General features: G+C 32.0%; 2 protein-coding genes across 12 annotated transcripts; one reads left to right on the top strand and one right to left on the bottom strand.

The window, feature by feature from the left end:
- Positions 1-9,363: 9,363 nt before the first annotated feature.
- On the bottom strand, positions 9,364-16,833 carry LOC148176770 (alpha-tocopherol transfer protein-like). 5 transcript variants are annotated; one of them, XM_088032146.1, is made up of 7 exons: positions 16,669-16,833; positions 10,829-10,954; positions 10,624-10,777; positions 10,206-10,578; positions 10,056-10,158; positions 9,888-10,007; positions 9,364-9,844 (listed from the first exon to the last, which is right to left on the bottom strand). In XM_088032146.1, exons 2-7 carry the CDS (start codon positions 10,944-10,946, stop codon positions 9,792-9,794), a joined length of 921 nt encoding a protein of 306 aa, XP_087888272.1. In that variant the 5' UTR covers positions 10,947-10,954; positions 16,669-16,833; the 3' UTR covers positions 9,364-9,791. The 5 variants fall into 5 exon arrangements, with proteins under 5 accessions (XP_087888272.1, XP_087888273.1, XP_087888275.1 ...); XM_088032147.1 differs by having other exon boundaries at positions 16,715-16,833; XM_088032149.1 differs by lacking the exon at positions 16,669-16,833 and adding an exon at positions 16,498-16,611.
- Positions 12,304-24,426, top strand: LOC148176769 (alpha-tocopherol transfer protein-like). 7 transcript variants are annotated; one of them, XM_088032154.1, is made up of 6 exons: positions 12,304-12,342; positions 20,837-20,981; positions 21,029-21,185; positions 21,239-21,602; positions 21,653-21,755; positions 24,275-24,426. In XM_088032154.1, the coding sequence occupies exons 2-6, from the start codon at positions 20,861-20,863 to the stop codon at positions 24,424-24,426; spliced, it is 897 nt and encodes a 298-aa protein (XP_087888280.1). In that variant the 5' UTR covers positions 12,304-12,342; positions 20,837-20,860. The 7 variants fall into 7 exon arrangements, with proteins under 7 accessions (XP_087888280.1, XP_087888283.1, XP_087888282.1 ...); XM_088032157.1 differs by having other exon boundaries at positions 12,333-12,342; positions 20,845-20,981; XM_088032156.1 differs by lacking the exon at positions 12,304-12,342 and adding an exon at positions 18,398-18,669.
- Positions 24,427-24,452: the final 26 nt, after the last annotated feature.

Genomic DNA, 24,452 nt, shown 5'->3' with positions numbered 1-24,452 from the left:
TAGTTAAAGTAGTATACGAGGGGAAATCGAAAAATCAAAAATCAACATTTTTTATCGTTTGAATCAGAATTTTTTTTTCGAAAAAACGACTTCTAATTTTTGAAAATTTTGAACTGGATTCTAAGCTAAAAAAATGCGAGAAAAACATGGTAGAAACCGCATCGTTCGCTCTGTCTTAATTTCGAAGATATTGAGCATTAAACATTTAAATTGAAAAGTCTCTATTCGAATCTTTAATTGGACACAACTCGATTATTTGTTAATAAAAAGAAATTTTATATGTTTATGATGAATTCCCAGAATACTCTTCAACTCACATTTTCTAATTCAATGACAATCAATTATGATTTAGGCATTGCGGTAGGTATTTAAATTAAGAAAATCGTTCTTACAAAACCGATTTTAGGTTCTAAAATGGATATATTCGACAATTTCTGTATTGAGCCAAGTGCCGCACACCAGGAATTAGTTCCGCAAAAGCTATATGTATACATTTCTGTGTAAAATTCTACTCCTACATGTTAATTCTCTTTTCTACTTTGCGTTAACAATACTTTCATTGTGAAACGCAAACGCGTTTCAACAATTGTTTTTATTATAGCACGCAAAACAGTAATTTTTTTTGAATCATAATCTCAATGATGATCATCATCATGATCACGAAAATGTGAATTTAGGAATAATGAATCAAAAGAAAAACAAACGTTGTAATACCTAATTTTGCAAAATTAAACAGAAAACGTCAGTAACTATTTGATTTGAAATTTTGTTAGATAAATGTCATTACCTCTTTTGTCACCAACCTAACTTGTCAAAAATCCCTAATCAAAAATAATTTCTTTCAAATGCAATTTTTAAAATTATTTACAATGCAAAGTAGAAAAAATAGTATATTACACTTATTTCATAAAACGACTTGTAGCACTCATTCTATTTGACCAATACAATACTCGCCTTATGAAATACGTGTAATAATGTACTATTTTATATCATAAAAATCATTTTTTCTTGTTTTTAGCCAGTTGCTTTGGCTTGCTGCAGCTCGTTTGCCTGTTCGTGAAGATTTGTACCACACCATCATTCTATTTTTTCTTTGGTCTTCCACTAGTTTCCGCTTTTTCTGCTCTTGTTTCCCAAACCCTCTTAACTTGTGTTTTGTCCATGCGCACCAAGCCAGCTGTTTTTTTTTCGATGTTCTTCTTTAACCCATGAACGCCCGCTACCAGATTTTTTTTTTTATAAATTTTATATGTGAGGTTTAATTTAGATACCTGAGTGATCCTACATAATAATTAAAAAAAATGTTTGTCTTCTATTTTTTCTAAATTGTCCTATATAAACCTTCTATGCTGGGTTGTATATTATATTTATAACAAAAAGGATTTTTTTTTCATAAATTTTCCCCTCACCCCTTATGTTAGATGCAACCCCTAGAGTCTGAACTTCATAGTTTCGCAACAATTCTTCGAAAATCAAAAGCGACGAAAATTATCTGGGACAGATTATATAAAATTCGTGTATAGATGATTGTTATCATTATTGTGATAACCACCCTGGACTACTTTTCATTTTCTAATTTGAATGGAATATTTATCTGGTAACCAGTCGTATTGTTCAATCCCTATCATAAATGGTAAGAATTTTTTTAATACATGATTGAGAGTGATTGGGAGCCTTAAAGGCTTATTTGGAAAAAATTGAGATTGAAAACCTGCTCATTTCATCAAATCGGTGATCATAAGTACTTCTTTTCAACACATTATGGTTTAATAAAAATTTAAGTTTAATAAATTTTAAACTTTCGAGTTACATTAGACATTTGGAATTTTTTTGATCGACCAGAGTTAATTTTTGCTTTATTTTTATCTCCAAATCTTAACCATGTATGTCAATTTCTAGGTTTCCAAGTATATTATATCGTCATCCCCCCTCCCCTATGAAGACTATCATCCCCTTTATAGTTTAGAATAAAATTGTTTGCATTGGTAAAGCAATATGCAAAAATTCGACAAGAAAAATATGCGCAGACATACTTCTCTAAACTTAACGAATCCGCCCAGTGTCCTATATATAGGACAGCATAATTTACGACCTATTATTACAATATAAAAAGCAGAAAATATGTACAAAATAAGGGACTTTGTTAAGAATGAACCTTACATATAATGAAGTATAAAGTTCCAATGTCTTTATGGTTAGTAGAAAATAATCATTTATTCGGTTATGTGACCGAGAAGTAGGTAGTAAATTATGTAACAATCCATAAGTCAAATTATATATTCAGTTTAATATTTTACAGCAAAAAAATTAAAGACGGTGAAGTGACAAATGCACTGAAAACCGAGATTTTTCAATTTTTTTTGCTAAAAACTGAAACAACCATTTGCTTGAAAAAAAATGTTAATAGAAAGTCAAAAAGCAGTAGTTTATGGTAAAATTAAAACTTACAAAAAAAACAATTCTAAAGTACTTAAAAAAAATGGTAAACTGGCTGTCCTATATATAGAACACTAGGCGGTAATGGGTTAATTGTTGCATCTCTTGTTCTTCTTAGACTGTTTCATTTCTGATTTTGTCTCTTTTCGTTATACCCTTTATTGCTCGTTGGTATTTTATTTCAGCTGTTTGCAACTTGCTACTCAATTGCAAATTTAAGATCCAACGTCATTTTTGTTTTCGTGCTGACTTCTTGTGGATGAACGTGTTCTTTGTCGTATGGTACACTTTTAGGGCAGTCTCAATTCTGTCGTTTATTTCTTTTTCATTAGTTTCTCTTTCTTGTATATTTTCTCCCAAGTATTTTATAGACTCTGTTTGTTCTATTCTGTTACCATTAATTTTGATACAAATGGTTTTTGGATCTTTTCCATTTGTCATCATTTTGTCTTTTTGTTTGTTAATCTTTAAGTTTCTCTTTTCTAGTACTGTCTTCCAAACGTCTAGATTATTTAGGAGTTTGCTCTAATTTATGCAAAAATAACAATATCATTGGCAAATGCGCTGTCAGAGATCTAACCTTTTAGATATTTTGGTATTCCACATTTAGCGTTTATATTCTTCCTTTTATTTCTTTTAGTTACGTTGTGTATTACCAGAGTTAAACGCATAAGACTTAAAACTTTTTCTTGCCGCAACCCAACTCTTGTTATAAATTCTTCAGACAGGGAATTTTCCTATCTTCTGTAATTTCTGGTGTTAACGTATAAGATTTCGATAGCTCTACATAATTTCTCATGTATTCCTCGTTTTTTCATGATAAACCAAACCAATTTCTTTGGCACGCTATCGAATGCATTCTCCAAATCGTGTATTGGGTTTTCCGCGAATTGCTGAACATTGGTAAATAACAGGAATTTGAATTTTATTTTTTCTTCGATTAAATGTGGATAATACTTTAAAAGGTTCTTAGTTCAAATACCATTCTTAAGATTCAATATTATTGAGGCATTACATAAAAAATCGAATAAAATTGTGACATTTCAAATTTCCTACTCGAAATTTCGGAGTTCGACATTTTGCTTATTTTTGTAACAAACTTGCGCTATTAGGGCTCATTTGACGCAGAATTTTGCGCAAATTCCAAATCCGAGCTCAAAATCTACGTGCGGCAACACGTATCCGAGTTAAGGCTTTTAATGTTTGATATCGTCGAAACTACATACAACAGATAAAAAGGAACGATTTGCGCTATTGTTTTTCTTGCGCTTCGACTCAATCGATGAAAATTTGTTAATTTTTTGTTTTTTGGTTGCCACTCGTAAACTGTTTGACCTACCGTTTTGAGATTTCGTCACTTAATAGATTTTAAGCTGCTGTTTCGATTAATGTACAATTCGAAGATATTAATCGATGTTTTCGCTTCGAAAAAAAAACATTGAAAATTACCCCAATAAGACCTCTTGAAAAAAGATTTTGATCATTGTCTCATTTATTCGTGAAGCAAACTCAAGTTATTTGCGCTCATTTAACGCAAAACTTCACGCTAAATCGAAAACTAATCATTTTTTCGCGTACGTCAACAAATAATAGAGTTATAGCGGTTTGAATTTTTGGGTCACCAGAGAGGTCCGAAAGTATCGGTGTTCAATCTCTGGGAAACTAGAACAGATGGAAAAAAACTGTTTATGCCATAATTTTTTCTGAATTTGTTAGCTAAGAATTCAATCTTAGATGGTCCAAAAGTGGAAAATTTGATTTCGTTGCAAAAATTTTCGCTTATTTTTGGAGCATGATTTTGCGCAGATTATAAATTCAAACGTACAGCAACAAATAATTAAGTCAAGGCCGTTTAAAATTTCGGAAGATGGTAATTTCTCAGGATTACACGGACCATAAAATTATTTTAGACAGGTATATTTGCAGTATAAAGAATATGTTATTTAGCACCGATCTGAGGTAATTTATTGGCAACTTTTAAGAATTTCATGCACATCTCGGTCGATATCTCTATAAAGAAACCGTTGTTCTTAAAAACCCACAATACAGGTTTCAAAACCGTTTGTTAAGGCTATGTCCTACCTCGGCCGAAGTGCATAGGAAATAGCGCAAAACGCCATTACTTTTTACGGCCGCAAATTAAGAGTTGGAGTTTTGATTTTTTTTGTACGTGTAGACAATATCGAAATGTACACGGGAAACTCTGTGATTTTCAAAAATTCTTTATAGATTTATTTAAAAAAAATAAAAACTGAAAAAACGCCATGTCGTTTTACGGGCACAGTTTTAGGAATTTTAGCTTGAACTACGACTTGATAGATAGAGAATTGTATTCTACACCCGGGAAACTCCTTGATTTTTTTCAATTATGAATAGTTATTTTAGAAAAAAATAAAATGTAATGTAAAAATGGTCCCCAATTTTCTAAAAGTCGGCAACCAACACTTCAAAATACAAATGATTTACAACCCCTCACAGCAGGGGTCTCTAATCCTAATGACGGTTCGAGGACTACGGCTCGACCGAGTCGGGATTGACCATTGGAACCCCAACCAGATACCTACTCACTACCGAGAGCTGAAGATCATGAATCCCATAACATTTTAATTTCATTCTTATCAAGATTATTATTACTAAATTTTCTTGCCAGGCTAAAGCTCGCCCAATTACCAACGAACGAAAATTCTAATTATCAAATAAAATACACTCAATTAAAAAAATAATAAATTTGCAACTCTATTCACTGACTGCATAAACGTTTTGTACAAAATGGAGTTTTGAAATGATAAAATTTGAATTTCATTTAATTGGCCACTTTTCTTACAAAAGTACTCCGCACAATTTTCGTGATTGCTAAAAATGTGTTGTGGGCCATTCAAAATATCTTTCTTCAAATTAGCTATCTTCTCTTGCAGTGGACAATCTTCATTTTTTCTAAATTTAAGGTTGAACTGCTAAAATCCTAACGGTAAATTTCAGTTTCGAAGCAACTATGCATCGGTCTCACTCGTCTCACTTCTGAGTAGGTAAAGTTTGGGGTATGGTCAAATCGAGGGTCAGATCATAAAATAGTAAATAAACCATAAATCTAACCGAGAAGAAATGCAGAATTAGCTTGAAAGTTCTTTGCACAAATATTTCACAAACAAAAAAGGAACACATTTTTTAAAACAAATGTTGTTTTTTTATAAATAAGTTTTGCTTACATAATAAGCAAAATTAGTTTCAGGTGTATGATCAAAAGGAATTTGAAATAGTAATAAAACTTATATAAACAAATAATATAATAAAAAAAAACAAAAAACACAAAAAAAACTACAAAACCAAAAAAAATCTACTAAAACAAAACAAAATACAAAGAAAAAAATAAAAATATACAGAAAAAAACATGAAATGTTTACTCAAACATAAAAACAAAAAGAAAAAACAAAAAATATGTGAAAAGCCCACTAAAGGCATTTCTTTACCATTTCGGGTAACATACATGACAGTCTTTTAGTTTGATTAACATTACATCACAAAATTCTTCATCCTATAAACACCCCTTTGGAGTCCAAACTATGAAAAAACAGTATCTTCTTCTCGTAACTAGCAATTGTCTTTGGACTTGATAAAAATACTGACGGTTTTTGTTTAGTGAAATCGTGTTTGCTCCAGTGATCAAACAAAATTTTATTTTTTTGCAACAATTGTTTCCTGCGGTGTCAAATTTTCGAGCCTATTGTCGCCTATCAGCCCATCTGGTGAGGCTGTCAAAAATGAATTGTTCTGACATATGAAGAGTCCACCCGGGAGAAATTTTGGTTAAGGTGGGGGTGAATCTTCACAGTGAATGTCCAGGTTCAGATTTTTTAGTTGTTCTGGACAACATCCTTTCTTCTTTTCTCCTAATAACTTATACGCGCAAGCCAAAGCTTTGGGTTCGTTTTCAATGCCACAAAACGTGTATTTGTTACGCGAAAATTTGATTTCTATTATTCCTGCTGCCACTTTCGCTCTACTTGTACTTGGTCGCAGTTTACAAATTCTACCAAAATTACTAGCCGTCAGTCTTTGTTCTCGCTTAGTTGTGGTCAATGAAATATTTAAAACTTTTTCCGGTGTTTTCCGCAAGTCATTTAAAAATTTGATCTTCTTTTCCTCAAAATTAAATCCTTTTAATACCCAAAAAGGTAGAATTATAGTTTTGACCACTTTTGTTACCAAATTTGGCATCAAGAATGGATCAAGAGTGGCGATGATTTTCTTGATTTTTAATTTGATAATGCACCCGCCTTCGCCCGGAAATCGAACTGCATTCATTGATAAAGTTAGTTGACCATAATTATGCTGTAAATCAACAAATCGCCACACAAAAGAAAATAATTACGTAGCAATAACCTTTATTGAGGGTTTTACACTGAGGGTCGTCTTTGTCTGAGGCGAAAGAAAAGGACAGACACCATTCCAAAATCGTTAAAATTTCAAAAGTTTAGCCAAAACTACAGCCGTCCTAATTAATAAATTGACTTTTTTCTTGCGCCAATCGGTTTGTTTTGAAAATGTGTAGCGTTGTTACTAAGTCAAATTTTAATAAAGAAAAATATAATTTTCTAAAATCAAAAAAAAATATTTAAAAAACCAAGATCTAAATCTCATAGGGTAGCGTCACTACAATTTTTTGTGCTCTTTCAAACACAAAAAACCGCACCTCAATAGCTCTTTTCGTTTTCGTGTAATTTTGTACGAACTTTTACATTGAAACGCCCTATCTTCAAATATGGATAGTTCAACCTTAATTGCGCAAACCACAGAGGTTCGAAACTTCAAAAAATTTCGTAAATTTGTGACCGTCCGCGGTGTTTTGGCAATTTCCCTAATCTTATTGCAATAATTACGCAAAATATGATTCCGACATTCAATTTTTTCTATAAAATATGCCGGACCATACAGCTTCCGTATTCTATTTTTTTTTTAAAACACTGCTGTCGCTATCGCCAATTATTCTTTTACATATATCTTAAATTGTGCTGCTTTAACGACTTTTCAAACCCTTCTAAAATTATGGCAGCTTCCATTATTCGACTTCTTACCCTTCTTATAAAGATAAACAAAGCTCCCCTCTTTTTTTTTTAAATTACCTAGTTAACTCCTTCGGATTGGCACATTTCTAAGAAGTAAAATTCTGGTTTGCTAATGTTATTTGCAATCAGTGTTTACAAATATTTAATACTTTTAAAATAAAAATTTCTGAAAGAAAATATTTTATCTTTCGTATAATTGAGATGCACTCTTGTTTTGAGACGTCAAATTTTGAGTTATCTATTGGATCTCAAAATCTATCCTTTGGATTTCAAAAATATGTACCTAAATAGTAATTCAGTAATCGCTATGCTTTTTCCAAATGTTAGCTTTGATCTTTATTGATTTATCAACTATAAATTCCAACTCAAATACAGGTGTCCCTGAACTCGCGCCCCTGAGAGAAAGGGCTTATGGAGGCAACAATTCTGATCCAAAATTTTGAAACCATATTTTTTTAACTCAAAAAATAACCGAGATAAGACAAAAAATCTGTAGCCAATCCATTGGTCAGTTAAACATTAGACTCTCGTTGCCTAGGAAATTGGGATGGCCATTTACTCCACTTCTCGAATAAGCTTTCGGGATTGGTTGTTAACTTTTTATCAGTTCTCGAATACTATTAAACTTAGTCAATTTTTGTTTTTAAATTTACCATCTGTATTGTTGTCGGCACCCTCCCTTGCTCTCTGGGGCGCGAGTTCTGGGACACTCTGTATAAGATACATTTCAATTTTCGAGATGCAAAAATAGTAAGGTAGTAAGGCTAAGTATTTTTTTTGATCCAAGATTTTTATTGTTTGTTAGTTTGTTGCAAATTAATCTCATATTTTCCAAAGCGATGAAAATAAAAAATAAGTAAATAAATTAATAAATAAATAAATAAATAAATAAATAAATAAATAACAACACATATATGTACTTACAAGTGGCACACTAATCTTGAAAGGAGGTAATTGGGTGGTCCCCCAGAATACAAAAAAAAATGTTGAAAAAATTGCAGATTCTCTATTTTTGCAGGAGGACCAAAAGAAAATTAGGAAAATGGCAACATTGCTGCACTGTTCCTCCAATAATTTAAATTTCTAGTATTCAAAGCCATAGTAACCTCGGTGTTGTATTGTTGGCGTTAGTCGGTCAGGTCGGTTCATGGACGAGTAATATAACTATGGTTTCATGTGAACGATGTCACACTGATAGAGATTGTTGATTACAAAATTTTATAAACAGTTTTCTGCCATTTCTAACAAGATTTTTTCGATTTTTTTTTGCACCATGCCTTTGCGTAAAATGTCCTTTAAGTAAAAATTTTTTCTGAACCTAAAATTACTGCCCAGAAATCGTTAATTTTGGCATTAAACTTTTCCTCTTTAATCCATAAAAAAGACATGATTTTTTTTAACATTTTTCTGGTGATCTATGGCATTGTTCGATGATACAGTATCACAGTGGTGCGCGACTTTCCGGACACCTGTATGTATCGAGAGATCAAATAAAAACTCACCCTCAGTTGGGTTTGTTTCTTTTGATTCTGTCATGTGAAGTGTCGGTTAATCACATTTTAAAGGCAATTTAATATAATACTTAGAATTCTTCTAGAACGATGGATTAGCTTTCTTGCTTTTAGGACTCTACCTGAAAACTGGTAATGACTATGGTTTCTTCGCAAACCTCACTCTAATTTCTCTACCTATCAAAGCACATTTACACATATTTGAAAACTAATTTTGTTTTCGAAAATAGTTTACATGAAATATTTTATTTTATTTGGAAGTGCTGAAAACACACATGCGCCAGATTTTTAAATTTGTTGCAATGGATTTTATTAATAACAGCGTAAACATTCAAGCAAAAGAAATAACAAGATGGGAAAACATCTTTATTTTATTCATTTCAATTTATTATCATTAATGATAATTTTCCAATACATTCAATTTTCGAGGGACATCGTATTTAGAAATAAGAAAAATCTATGAAACAAACTCCGAACCTAGGCAAACTTATCTGCCTGGTTTATTGCTGTACTGCCGTAGAAAATATGCTAATTTTACAGACGATTTTCACCCTTATGGATGATTGGCATGTGTCAAATGGTTTGTATGTTGGGTTGCATATTTTTCAAAACACGAATTTTAGTTGAGGGGTAGAACAGCCTTAATAGCAGAAATTGTCAATAAACCCTGCGATAAAATGCGGTCGATATTATTAAGTGACGTCACTTTTCAATTGTCAGTTCAGCAATGGAAACGACCAAATCACCAAGCTGAGCTCTGGTTTAGATTCGATCGTACATTTTAGTCAAAATATTTATTTTTGAAACAACAGTTAAGTAGGTATGTAAAAACTCCTAAAATAAAAAAATTAATCTAATTCCAGTTTCTTGAAAGTACCTTCCACTCCAAATCCGCCAGCATTTCTTCCCGATTTTGCCCTCTTCGTTTCGTCCACGTTCTGAGCATCTTCCCAATCAAAAAACTCACTATTGTTAAGTAGCCGCGTTTTCAGTTCATCTGAAACCAAAACCAATCATTTTACCTCCTAATTCTCTTTTAGATTACCATGCAAAGTAGAAATCGCCGGTTCAGAACCACCATAATCTTCAGGAAGACACTCCAAAGGTACAGACTTCCCCATGTCGTCAAGACAGTTATGTAAACATAACTACAAATAAAATAATTAAACAGTGTTTGATAGTATAGAAGCAGTACCATATCTAGAAGCTCCATTTTCAAAAATGGTCGTACCAACGCCAGAAGTTTATCTATGAATGGTACGATATTGAACAAATGGATTCCTTTGAGTCTAATCGGCATCCCTTCTTGTAAATAAACGAGAAAATTCTTCATAACGACAGGTCCTGCCATTGCTACTTTTGTAAAGTGCCCGAAAACAGCTCCTTTCAAATCGGCAACGATCACATGACCTGGAGAAGTACCGTTTTGGTGGAGTTCTAACATGCAGATCATATCTAAATATTTGAGGTGAGACACGAAATCGAAATTCTCAGGATTGTTGTCCACCAATTTGAGAAAGATGATCGTGTAGCCCTCAGGAGTCTTCTTGGAAAGAATTGTGCCTAAACTGGCTCAAAAATGAAGAGACAACACTTAGATTATGGTACGCTACCTGTTATCAATGGTCTTCTTCATGGATAGCGAAGGATTCCGTTCTTTGAATATGTTGGGATGTAAAGTCTTCATTGTGAAGAAAGTTTCGATTGCGTTCTTCGCCGCTTCGTTGCGGTAGTAGCAACTTTGAAGAAAGATGATTGCTTGGAGTTCTAAAAGATTGTTGAGGTATTAGATTTTCTTGAATTTGAGCTGATTCTTACCATTGATTTCTGGTAAATGAACTTGCTTTTTTGTCCAAGCGAGGAGTGCCTCCACGTCTTCTTTTTTTAAGTTTTTGTCTTTACTGTACTCATTTGCCGGGTTTTGGAACTTTATCATTTTTGTAACTAGAAATGAGTGATATAAAGTTAGACAATAAAACGGCAGTGTACTAGAGAAAATACGATAAGATTGCGTTCTTAAGATTGATTGTTGTTATCTACGGCAATCGAATAAGTAAAATTAGAAGCAGGAAGTTAAGAAAAACGGCCAAAAAATTTTTAGAGTGCAAACACAATAAAAAGAATCCGACTTGATATTCGGAATCAGAAGAAAAAATTACTACTTTCCACTTCTTCAAAACAATTATTTGCTAAAACATTTTTATACATTTGCATACATTTCTTCTTTAGATTTTCAGATATTCAGAGTAAGGCAGAGTTAAGAATTTTGCAATTTTTAAATATTGCTACACCAATAGAAAAGTCCATGAGTAAAGAAGAGTAAACTGAGTTATACTAAATCTTGCACTTGACGTCGCGTCTTTCTGTACAAAATTGTACTGGTCGATTAAAAGGCGGGATTTGGATACTTCGAACCGCTTTCTGGTCAGAACGGACAGCGCAAAAGTCGACGACATGCCGCTTTTTCTGTGTGCCGCTCGAAAGATACTGAATACGCCTAAAATGTTTGACAGGTTCTTTTCTACGTGACAACATCTCTAGCTCGCGATTTAGAAAAACAATTATTTAAGATTTTTAAATCTTATTTGATTTGAATTGAATAAGGTGCTCATCAATAAATTAAATAAATAGTTAATTATCTAAGTTTTCAATTTCGTTAATAGCAATCAAAGTAGAAAGTTTCGATGACATTAGAAGTAAGTATTATTTTATTGATGGCTTATTTTGAAATTAATTATTCAGTACTTTGTTATTACAAGACAATTAAAAAATCTCACTAATTTATTAACATAAATAAACACATTTTGAGGAAGAAGAAACACTAATTGGGCAGATGTTAATAATTTCCAAATCCGGCGTCTAAACATGTACAAGTAGCCCATTAATTAAAAGTTACGAAATTCCATCCAACAACTTTTAACCATTAAGTGACTTGTAATTTCAACGTTTACGTGAAACACTTGTCTTAAAAATACTCTCTCATTCATAACCTTGGCATAAATTTTCATTTTTTTATTGATTACTTAATAATTACTCAGAGAAAACCTGTTACTCCACGTTACACGCTTTTTATCACATTTCCGGTGTAATAAAAACCATCCAAAGTGTCAACCTACTAATTGATCGATTTACTGTACCTACCATTTTTTTTCTTAGTATCCAAAATAATATGCGTGGATTACGCGGCATTTTTATAAATAATGCATGAATGGATTCTGCGTTAAAAACAGTATTTATTGCCTTTGGGTTCATAATTAGTTGAAATTTCGGGTTTAATATAATGGGAGCGTGTTTTGTTTTTTTCAGTTTGTTTCGACACGCACAGTGAACAGGTCAGTTTGGTCGAAATATTTTATAAAGTGTGGTCAAAACTGAATTTATTGTCTAGTTGGCTCAACATCTGTCATCGAAAGAAATCTATCCATGTTTTATCTCAAGTTATGACACACGATTACAAAATGTCTGCCAACTAGATAACAAATTCTAATGTTTTATTATTATTATTGCTAATTTTTTATCTGTAAGTTCCACACACTTTTACTTTTAATAATCAATTTTGTGATATTAAAATTAGAAAAGATAAATCAAATAACTACATACTTGAATGTTTTAATTTTTTTATGACAGATAAAATTGTTGATTAGCCACTCAAAAATTGTATCTTTGAAGTGGACAAGTTGCAAGTTTACAATGTACTAAAATCTATAAAAAACTATAAGTGCAATTATAAATTGCAAGTTGCAAGTTTACAATGTACTAAAATCTATAAAAAACTATAAGTGCAATTATAAATTGATATGTTATCTTTGAACTTTCAAATAGGCAGTGCGTTTTCAATTTATTATTTTTTGACTGATAACTCAGAATTTTCAAACTTTGTAATACATCATTCTAAAAGCAAGTAAAAAAAAATCTATCCAAAGTACTATAAAAGTTGTCAGTAGAGTCAGTTTTAGCTAAAATTCAAAAACGTACGTTTTTTATGCAATTTTTTTATTTTCTATACAGGGGGCACCCAAATAAAGATTTTAAGCTCAATATCAGACATCACTTTAGATAAAAATTTTACAAAAAAATCGAAATTTAAATGGAGCAAAACCCCCTCGTATTAACTGTTATTCGAAACTTATGGCATTGAATTTAAGAAACATTGTTTCCTAAAAAAACTGCAGAAACTGTTTGAACAAAAAACGTTTACGCTCGCTCTGATCCTGATCGATCATACTTGTTTTAAAAACATTTTCAAAAATTGCCTTTTAAAAAATTATTACTCAATAACCTTATCTATAAAAAATATGCGTAATAAATAGGAGATTTCTTTTCAGACCATTGTTATTTGTCCAAGGGTCTAATTTTGGATTTGTTGGCTGGAAAAACGAATCATTTTATGCAGAACGCAATTCATTAAAAAAATCTCAAAAAATATTGTCCAGTACCTGACAATTTTCACAAAAATAAATAAAATTTAATAAAGTATTATCAGTCGTTTTACATTTGTTGTTTGACTGCCAACAGGCTATCGAGAGCATTTATTAACAAATTGTAAACGACATTTGTACTAAAGAAATCGAAAGTCATTTCTAAAGTATACTTTTCCAAGTTGAGACTCGTTATTATGGCCCTGCAATAACGATTACCGCAAACATTAGCAGTGGTTTCGAGGTTGTAAAGAACCCTGTCATAAATTAGTTCTTAGGTAGTCCGAGAGGTCTCAAACCAGGACCGGGCCGCAATTTTTTTTTCTTTTCTCCTTTCATTTTAAAATTTAGTAAATAAAATAAATCCCTGATTGGTATAATTTGTATATGAAAAAAAAAAACAAAACAAACAATTAATCGGAATCATAATAATGATTTCTTTAGCATCTGATGAAAGATTCTTTGAAATCTGTTAAAACAAAATGATTGAGTAACGAATATATATTAGAACATAATTACTTACTCAACCAAACTTGAAAGGGTGTTAAAGGAGTCTTGAAAAAGACTGTTTTAGTAAAATCACAACCAGAAAAACAAACAAACAAACAGAACGCAACCGAACACCTTACTGCTTAAGACTACCTGATTAACCCTTAAAACCTGCCCTTATTAGGATTTACCAACGGGTTGAGGGTATTATGGAATTATCTCTAAATTTTCCAACAAGACGAGAGGAGACAGTTTTTCTAAAACTATTTGAATAGAGTTTAAGCAAACTTTTGTACCTGGCAGACGTCATTCAATTATCATTTGTACAAGATCTTTTTTTCCAAATTTTTCACCAAATGTTGCTCTTGTGCTTGGCTACAGCAATTGAGATAAACTAACTCTTGTAATAGTACAGTTTCAGATACAGAAAATTGTTGGATCAAATCTTGGTGTTGACAAAAATTGTTTTATCAAAAATACAATTTACATATTTCCAAACACCAAATTTCGCAAAAAATGTTGACGCCTGTTTTGATAGCAATCCTACCATTATCAGAGCGATGATTAAACAGTTTAATCTAATTTAAAATTAATTTTATCCTTATCCAATGTACAGCATCATTACGCTAATTAGCAAACTTTTGTCAAATTATCATTGGACACATCAACAGCATTTAAATCATGACAAAAAAAGTTTTGATCGAATTGGCTTATGATAGGTATATATGGTTTACTATTACGAACAGAGTTGGCACCAAAAGTACTGTTGTGTCCGGTGCGGTCCTGGTCGAACCCTAGTGATGAGTTGCAACCACAATTTATGGTCTGCATTGTAGAGCCATTTAACTTTTACACAAAAACGTACCCTCATAAAAACGAGTCTCAACTTGGAAAAGTATACAATTGCTTTCCGATTCTAAATCTGTTTGCTCCATCAGGCTAAGAAGTTTTTTTTGAGCACCCCGCGTTTACTTTTGTTTTGTTTTTTATTTAGTTTTGCTTAAAAACAATCAAAATTATGAAACACTACAAAATATCATTAGAAAGGTAATTAAAAAAGTTTTACAACGAACTGTAAAAGTTGCCGGAAAAGTTAATTGTTGCAATGTATTTGAAAAATACTAATGAAAATTTCGAAAAACAAACAATTTTTAAAAACTTTTTGCATAGGTATAACTCTTAAATTGATAAAAAAATTAATGTAGCTGTTTTGAGTTACAGTCGACGCAGCTTAATAGGGACACATCGGAAAAACCGAAGATCAGCAAAAACTTAAAAATGTTGTTTATTTTTTAATTCACATTTTCACTAATAATTATATTCACCCGGCAACAGTACTTTTTTGCCTTAGATGTAAAAGAGGTTCAGTAATCGATTTTTTAGGATCAGCTTTAGTTTTTACAAAATACTTACTTTAATATCAAATTTCAGTCTAAACCAGCTATAAAAAGTTACTGTATTTCAAAAGTTGCGATTTACTATATTGTATTTCTCAAAAATTAAAAATTACAGAACATTCTGTCCCGATTATCCGATGTTTTGTTCCAATAAAGAGAAATTTTTTACAAATATTTGATTTTTTAGAAAATGTCCCAATAAAGCGGTTGTCCCAATTATTCGGATATCCAATTAAGCGGAGTCAGCTGTATATGCAAAATTGCATATAAAAATCACTAAAAAAATATTTTTCATACCTGATGGAGCAAAACTGTGACTTCATTTTTTTTCCGAAATTTGTTGACTACTGAAGCGCTTACAAACTTTTATGCAATTTTTTTCTGATTTTACAGCTTGAAGTTGTAGTGAAAAATTTTCCTTATAGACAACTAATTGTGTTTATTCTACGCGTTTACATTTTTCACTGCGTAAAACCTAAAATATCAAAATCAAACTAAAACTACAAAATATCAAAAATTTTGATCACACAGGAGAACTTTGAAGATTTTTAGAATTCAAAAATCTCGGAATTTTAAATAATTAAGTATTTTAACAGTACTATTTATAAATCTAGTTGGTTAACAAGACTAATAATAAAAAAACTTACAAAATAGAAAAGAACACATCGAAATGCAAGTTACACCTGGATTACCTTTATTTTGTTCTTCATTACCATTTGTTAGTTACTTTTAGACGAGCTTAGGTAATTATAAAACTGCAACGCTTACCTGGACTTTATACAGAGTGTTTTAAAATAGGTGCAAAACTAGGGCAAAAAACTAGGGTGAAATTAACTTTAAAAGAGTCATTAAGGAACTTCTAAAAAGTCTAACTTCTTTGGTTTTGGGACACTCTGTACAACCAAAAAATCTGACACACAAGTACTCGCACAATAACTAATAGTAAATACAATAATTTCTTAATCAATTTCCGGTTGAGCCACGTGCACAGTGAATCGTTTTACACCTTGATACTCGATATGTAATATAGTTTATAATTCTTTAAAAAATAATCAACCTTAATTAAGAAAAAAAAATAAGAAAAAACCAGAATGACATTTCGCTGCATTTAAACGACATTTTATAATCAAACAAGTTTAACTGATTGACGTTGAATGTAACAAACATAACACTAAAATCATACCTGTCGTTTAACAAACCTCAGAACTTTCACTAACATTTGGAGCAATTCTAATCACAATCATTTATAGAGAAAAATTCTTACTTTAGTCGCTTGGTTTTACCATACTACCATTTTAAAAACAAGTAGGTCATCAAAACGAATTTCAATTAAAATAATCAAAAAATAACTTACGGAAATCCGAAAAGAACACTTTACAACGTGTGTCAAACCCGTTTACCTTTTAATTCACCTTCATTACCATATCTTAGAGTCTAACACATAAGTTAGTTGTGCCAATTATAAAAACAAACACGTGCATTTCTAATTATAACGTTTCACAGCCAGGCCACAGCATAGAGAGATATTCAGTAGGGAAAGCATGCGTCGGCAACTTTCATGTTGAGCCACCAAATTAAGCGAAGTATTGGTGGTCCTTCGACTATTTGCTCCCAGATGGCAACCCTATATTTCAAAAATTGCGCCAATTGTACCAAGAATAGGTGGTCTTTTGATAATTCGCACATAGAGGCGCTCTCAGATTTAAAAACTGCGCTAATAACTTAAAAGAATTCAGGTCTCAAACAGCATTAAAAAACTAATAAACATTGTAATTCAAAATAATTCCTATTTTAAAAATACAACAATGTTAAACAACTAGTTGTGCAAAAAAAAACCTCAAAAAATCCGGTGAAAAATAGCTGAAAACTGTTAATAAAATTTTTAAATCAACAATGTCGATCATCAGTGTGAAGTTGTTCACATGAAACTATATTCACATTACACTTTGAATACTTGAAATTTAAATTATTATTATTGGAGGAACAGTTCAGCAATGTTGCCATTTTCCTAATATTATTTTGGTTCCACTGCAAAAACAGATTGTGATTTTTTTTATTTTTTTTGTGTGTCATTTTCCGGACACCTGTATTTAAATAATAACACTGGTCAACAGTGATTTTGTTGCCCTTGATGTAAAAATGATTTCGAATACTTCTATGCCAACAATTCACGAAACTATCGGGTCGATTTCAAGTCACTGCGTTAACGCAAATTTACAACCGTTGCCAAGGTATGAGCAATGTGATTGGCGTTGCTATGTTGCAAATGGGATTTGCAGTAACGCAGGTGACACTTGAAATCGACCCCTATGAATGGTTTTGGAAAATTGGCTTTAATTTTTTTCAATCTTGATTTTCATATTTTACTTAAAATCTGTAAAATTGAGAAAGAAATAGCAAGTATTACAAATTATTACAAATTGTTTCGTTTGAATGGTTAATTAATGTACATAGAAGTTGAAAAAGAAAAAAAAATATAAAACTTATGTTAAACTTTAATGAAACGCATTTTAATAAGCGCGTCTTTTATAGTTTTTATGCCTTTATTTACTAAAAATCTTGAAGCATTCCAACTTTTGTTGGTCACGTGGCGTGCACAAAGCGAATTTTAACATGATAATGAACAGTTTATTATAATTCGTGTTCTGAAGAGCCGACTCAAAGTCTAAATTATTAAAAATATAAAATACGCCAAAATCATAAGAACCAGAGCCAATTCAGTACTTTCAAGAATATATTCAAAAACTATGGTTTTGAAAACATAGAAATCCGCAGAGATATTCAGGGCAACAAAAAAAAAATTTTTTGTTGAGTTGTGTAATTCCTATAACATGTAATGATTTAGGAATACAAATAAAATATGTTGGAAATTTTTGTCACACCGTATGAAGACAGCGAATAAAATTAGTAAAAATAAAAAGAATAAGAGATGATAATACATTAGGGTATTATTGATAACTTTAAGTAAACATTTTATTTAAAAACGGCGCCATTGCGCCGCGTTATCTCGCGGCGAGAAGCTGAAGGACCTCCCATGCTACTCATGAAAACGGCTGTTTCCCCACAATATAACCAGTAATGTCACGGATTTTTAACTTCCATAAGAAAGCATTAGACGGCCTTGAGTACCAGATTCTGACCAATAGCGTTGAGTGAGGCGGGCTAGTCCTTGACAAACGCTTGGAACTGCTTGGCACAATCTAGTGGAAAAGTTAGTGATATTTGTCGCGATGACCGAGCCAAGCTGTCAATACAAAATTTCGAGACATTTGGAGGTTATATTGTGGTAGTGGTAAATCGAAAACGATGTTCGCGCTAATCAGCTGTTAATTCAAAATTTAAAGGTTTTAAAAAAGTAAACAAATTTGTTAAGTTATATACAGCAGTGTTTACAGAAAAGCTTTTTATTCATAAAGGATCTTTTATAAATTGATTATAAAGGGAAAATATAGTTTCAATTGAATCAATAATAACTTACAGGCAATTGGAGTATAGAGAGTATGTAATAAAATACTAAAATATAATAGCACACATGTGTATTTCTGATAATAATAAGGAAACTGCATATCTAATTCAAAATTTAAAAAAAAAGGTATAAAATGTAGACGCCTGATAACATTGTATGGTTCGGGGACTGAAATACCGTGTTTATGACTTAATTGGGGTACTCACTGCACAAAGAGGCGAAACCACAAGATAAAGGAATCTTCAACGGTGGTGGTTTCGTCTCTTTGTGCAGTGAGTACCCCAGTTAAGTCATAAACACGGTATTTCAGTCCCCAAACTATATTAATGCTTCCGTCGATGAGAAATGTTATTGCAGGCCATTTTAAACTACACGTCATATAAGCGCTGAGATAAAACGGTTGAGGCGAGCCGTCAGGCCGGCAGCCCTGTGACGCTAGCTGAGAGGTGGGCCATTTTAAATTTAGCGCCGAGAAAAAACCGTTGAGGCGGGCCCTCGCGCATAAGGACTGGTATCGCAAATTATGGGCCCGTGACATTACTGGTTATATTGTGGTTTCCCTATTGATTGTATTCCTATGATGTGGCCAGGCCAAGTATTGAACTCGTTCTTTTTATAGAGTTACATAAGAAGGAAATAAGAAATTATTATTGATATTAGTGTTTGATTTTGACTAACAAATTCTACTGGATCAACATGCAATATTTCAGTTGCACTCAAAATCGACGGTGTATTTTGGATTGTCTAAACTATTCACATACTCGAACCCGACTGTTGCCCCTAAATTTAGTTATCCACAACGCAAAATTATACAGGGTCACCTCGAATAAAATACAAATTTGAAAAAAGGTAATATTTTACAATCTGTTAAAAATATGCGGCCAAGTTTTGAGGTCCAAAACTTTACGGTTTCCGAGCAAAAATTTTATATTTTCTTCTGGAAAACAAAGTGCGCCACTGCATTGTTGTGATGTTTCAATGCCAATGTCAATCCAAATTATCGAAAGGTTGGGAATATAAACGCACGTTAACAAATGGCAATAAATTTCTTATCGAAGTTCTCGTTAGTTTAACAATAGTCGTGGAGAAAGGTATTTCTGTGTTCAAACTTAAATTAATTTTAATTGTAAATTTAAAGTGTTGTAATAAACCTAAAGTTATAAAAAGTGTTTTGTTTACGGGTGAAACTGAAGTTTACGCGTGATAACATTGTGGAGCAACATTTGATCATTTTTCGTAATAGTTTTAGGTAATTTTTTTCATTATGTCGTTGGTATTTCTCACCAAACCAATTTGGCCCTTTAAAAGTTTTCTTTCAAACTGCACCTAGAAAAAGAGAGATTTTCATCGACTTTTGCACTGTCTGTTTTGACCAGAAAGCGGTTAAACTATTTACCTTCTTCCAAATAACCAGTACAAGTTTTGCATAGAAAGACGCGACGTCAAGTGCAAAATTTAGTATGATTTAGTTTACCTTTCTTTACTCATGGACTTTTCCAGTATTTTAAAATTGCAAAACTTTTTACTCTGAGGCAAGTCTTATAGCACTGAATTTGACACCTCGTCTTCTAAAGACTGGAAAAGCAGTTTGAACAAAAAACGTTTACGTTTGCTCTTATCCTACTTGTTTAACTTTCACTTATTACTGGATTTAAAGTCAAAGCACATTTCAAAAATTGAGTATTGCAAAAAAAATAAATTTTTTGAAATAAATGAGTGCCTTATAGAGAACTGTATCAACTTGCTAGATTTAAAAAAAAAACATGCGGTTAAAATTAATTCGAATAATGTAAAAGAAAATTAAGAATCTTTGCGCATATTGAGAAATCTTGATAATCTTTAAGAACCGCGAAAAAATCACTCTAAAGTTGTAATTTACAGGTTTAAATAAGTACTTTAAACTAACCATTAAAGTACTAGGCCGCTTTTTTGTATTCTCTCTAATTAAAAATACCAAACAACCAATTGACCAGTTTTTATTAGTTTAAATTAATTCAAGAAAATCACTTAGCGCGTTGAAATGATAATAATAATAATAAATAAATTAATTAATTAGATTGACAGTGCCTTAGTTTGCAAAATGGCAGCACACTTCCTCGACGTTAAAGCCGAATATTCCAAAGACAAAGAGCTCAAAGAAAACGATGTGAAGATGCTCATGGACTGGGCCGAAAAACAACCTCATCTCCCGGCCATTAATGGTAACTTTCTTTTTTCTTCTTTTCGGTGTTAAATAAGAAGTTTTTAGAATTACAGGCGATCCTCTTTTTACAAAGTTGCTACTATCGCAACGAAGCGGCGAAAACGGCCCTGGACACGTACTTCACGGTGAAGACTCTGTGTCCCGAAACATTTGGGATGAGAAATCCTCTGGAATTACCAATGAAAGAAGCCGTAGACGTCACGTGAGCACCAAAATCAAACTCTTTTCCTCAACAGCAACTGTCTTGATTTGTAGTTTTATTACCACGCTCCCGAAATTGACTCCTGAAGGATACACCATCATCTTCCTGAGACTCCACGATTTGAGTCCCGATAAATACAACTTCCCGGATCAGATCCGGAATTTTGATGTGGTTTCCATGTTGCATTTGTACCAGAAAGGGACGTCTAAAGGGCACGTGATCGTTTTTGACATGCAAGGGACGGCTTTCGGGCATTTGGCCAAGGTGGGATTGCTCACGATGAAGAAGTTGATGTTTTATCTTCAGGATGCGATGCCGGTGCGGCTGAAGGGGTTGCATTTTTTTAATATTGTGTCGTTTATGGACAAGATTTTGGCGATTATGAGGCCGTTTATGAAGAAGGATCTTCTGGATGTGGTACGAGGAAAACAGGAGTGTATTGTGGAGTTTTGAGAGTTTTTTTGCAGATGTTTCTTCATAACACCGTGGAGGACTTGGTGAAGTATGTTCCAAGGGAGTGCCTGCCGCAGGATTATGGCGGAGCTGTGGAGCCCATTGCGATTTTGCACGGTAAAAAGTCACTTAAAGGGTAAAATTTTTTAACTGTTTAGAAAAATGTACAGTCCTGATAAATTAAATGATATGGCAACGAAAATCTGTAAATTTTGACTTGCACATTAACCGTTTTAATGTCTCAAACAAAATTTGCCAAATTTTCAATTTTAAAACAAACCAAAAATTCTTTATTTTTTGAAAACATTTCAACTTTATTAATTCTGCATTTCCTGGCAATGTTATCTTCGAGAACTATTATTAATTAAGTGTTTGAAGTTTCCAAATGATGGATCGAAATATTTTTTTTACAATACCAGAACAAATATCGTTTTCTCGCGCATTTTTACATATCGATTCGAATTTTTTTTTCTCTAAATCTAATTCAGTCGATATCTCGGTTAGCTTCAATTTTTGGTGCTTGTTTAACGCAGAATTTTACGTGGAATCCAAAACATACTCATTATTTAGGTCTACAAATAACCAAGTTAGAAGCGTTTAAAATTTTGCACCTCCGAAACCATGACAGACGAAAAGAAGTAATTTTTGCCGTCGTTTTTTTTTGCACTGTTTTACCAAAGAATCACGTTTTATTTATCCAAAATTCAAAAATGTAAAAAAATGACTTGAAAAATTTAATCTTTCGGTTTAGCAGTTTTTTTTCTAGTTTGGTCGATATCTTGCTTATTAGCGAAGGTAACTTAAAGTATTGGTGCTTATTTTACTCAAAAATTTACGTAAAAATACGGCATTCTTTATCATAGGTCCACAAATATCAAAGTTAGACGTGTTTAAAGATTGGTACAGAAAATTTTTGTTTCGAAACATAAAGTTCTTCATTTTTTCGTAACTATAACACATAAAAGTATACAGTTTTACCACGTTTTTTTGACCATTTTATAGATAAGAAATTGATCTTGTATACCCTAAAATTAAAATTCCAATTTTTTCGAAAAAAATTTTGTTTTTTTTCAGTGGAGAATTTAATTCAGTGGAGATCTCGGTTATCTGCGGTTCTTAAATTTTTAATGCTTATTTAACGCAGAATTTGACGTAGAATCAAAATCATACTCATTTTTTAGCATACATAGGTCTACAAATAACCGAGTTAGAAGCGAAATTTTTGCTTTGAAGCATATGAAGCTCCATATCTTTGAAACTATGACTGATCGAATGATACGACTTTTGCCAACATTTTTTCGCACTGTTGCACTTAAAAATAAGGTTTTATTTATCCAAAATTCAGAAATTAAAAAAAATAATAATTTAGAACGTTTAACCTTTAGAGTGAGGAGAGTTTGTTTTCTAATTCGATCGATATTTTGCTTATTAGTGTAGACAATTTAAACTATTGTGCTCATTTTCCGCAGAATTTTACGTAGAATTAAAAACATAGATTATTCTTTAAGATAGGTTTCCAAATAACCAAGTTAGAAGCATTTAAAATTTTGGATAGTAACCTTTTGTTCCAATGTAAAACTCCATATCTCCTAATCTATGACAGACGAAAGATGCGGTTTTGGCCTTCGTATTTTTACATATTTTTAGCTAAAAATTAAGTTTGAAATATCTACCACTCAAGAATTGTGAAAAAAAATTATTAGGAGAATTCAACTCACCATAGATTCGACCAATAAGAGACATTTATTTTTTCAAATAAACCAATCAGAGCAAACTTTTTTTGGAAATTTTCACTAGTGAAATTTTCAGCGGAAATACCACGCGAGAGTGACAATTGCTGTCAGTTGCTTGTCAGTTCGTTGAATTCTCATGACGAATATAACTCGGGGGCTCGAAATTGTGGGAAATTTTTCCTCCAGTACTCGTAGTTTGTTTTTCCGGACAATTGGCACTCGTTCGCTTCGCTCACTCCTGCAATTGATCGTCGAAAAAACTACTCGTCTGTCGGAAAAATTTCCGACAATTTCGAGCCCACTCGTTATATTACTTATGAAAATTTACCCTTATGATTGAGAACAGTTTTTTATTAACTCCGTTGATATCTTGTTTATTAGTGGAGCAAACTAAAACTATTGGCGCTCATTTTACGCAGAATTTTAGGTAGAATTCAAAACACACGTCATTTTTTAATACAGGTGTACAAATAACAAAGTTAAAAGCGTTTAAAGTTGGGAATACAATTTTTTTTCTAAAACATAAATAAAGCTTCATATCTCTGAAACTAAGTTATATGTTTAGAAAGATGCGGTTTTTGCTATTTATTTGTTTGCGTTTTGCTCCTTAAGAATCATGTTTTATATTATATCCAGGATTCTGAAATTAAAAAAAATATAAATTAAAAGATTTAACAATTGAGAAGATGTTTTTTTCTAATTTGATCAATATCTCGCTTATTAGCAAAGAAAACTGAAACTATTAGTTCTCATTTTACGCAGAATTTCGGGTAGAATTCAAAAACATGCCAATTTTTAATATGGGTTCACAAATAACCGAGTTAAAATCGATTAAAGCATGGGATAACAACATATAAAGTTTTTTACATATAAAATTAAAAAATCTAATTGTCTAATTTTCAGAAAAAATCAAATCCGAATTAAAAGAAAACCAACCTCTTTTCGAATGGGAAGAGTCCCAAAAGGTCGACGAAACCAAACGTCCCGGCAAACCGAAGAGCGCTAACGACGTCTTCGGGGTCGAAGGTACTTTCAAGAAATTAGAAATAGATTAAATAAAAATAATACTTAAGTATAATGT

Source organism: Gnatocerus cornutus, chromosome 3 (assembly GCF_029298725.1).
Source record: "Gnatocerus cornutus isolate USDA-ARS CGAHR chromosome 3, icGnaCorn1.1, whole genome shotgun sequence".
Taxonomy (NCBI): Eukaryota; Metazoa; Arthropoda; class Insecta; order Coleoptera; family Tenebrionidae; genus Gnatocerus; species Gnatocerus cornutus.
This window is presented reverse-complemented; position numbering and strand designations above follow the sequence as displayed.

Coding starts and splice junctions, on each gene's coding strand:
- LOC148176770 (XM_088032146.1), bottom strand. CDS start 10,946: ATGATAAAGTTCCAAAACCCGGCAAATGAGTACAGTAAAGACAAAAAC. Junction 10,579..10,623: donor AAGAAGACCATTGATAACAG/GTAGCGTACCAT, acceptor TTTTTGAGCCAG/TTTAGGCACAATTCTTTCCA. Junction 10,008..10,055: donor GGCGATTTCTACTTTGCATG/GTAATCTAAAAG, acceptor TTTTGGTTTCAG/ATGAACTGAAAACGCGGCTA.
- LOC148176769 (XM_088032154.1), top strand. CDS start 20,861: ATGGCAGCACACTTCCTCGACGTTAAAGCCGAATATTCCAAAGACAAA. Junction 21,603..21,652: donor AGAAGGATCTTCTGGATGTG/GTACGAGGAAAA, acceptor GTTTTTTTGCAG/ATGTTTCTTCATAACACCGT. Junction 21,756..24,274: donor GCCCATTGCGATTTTGCACG/GTAAAAAGTCAC, acceptor TCTAATTTTCAG/AAAAAATCAAATCCGAATTA.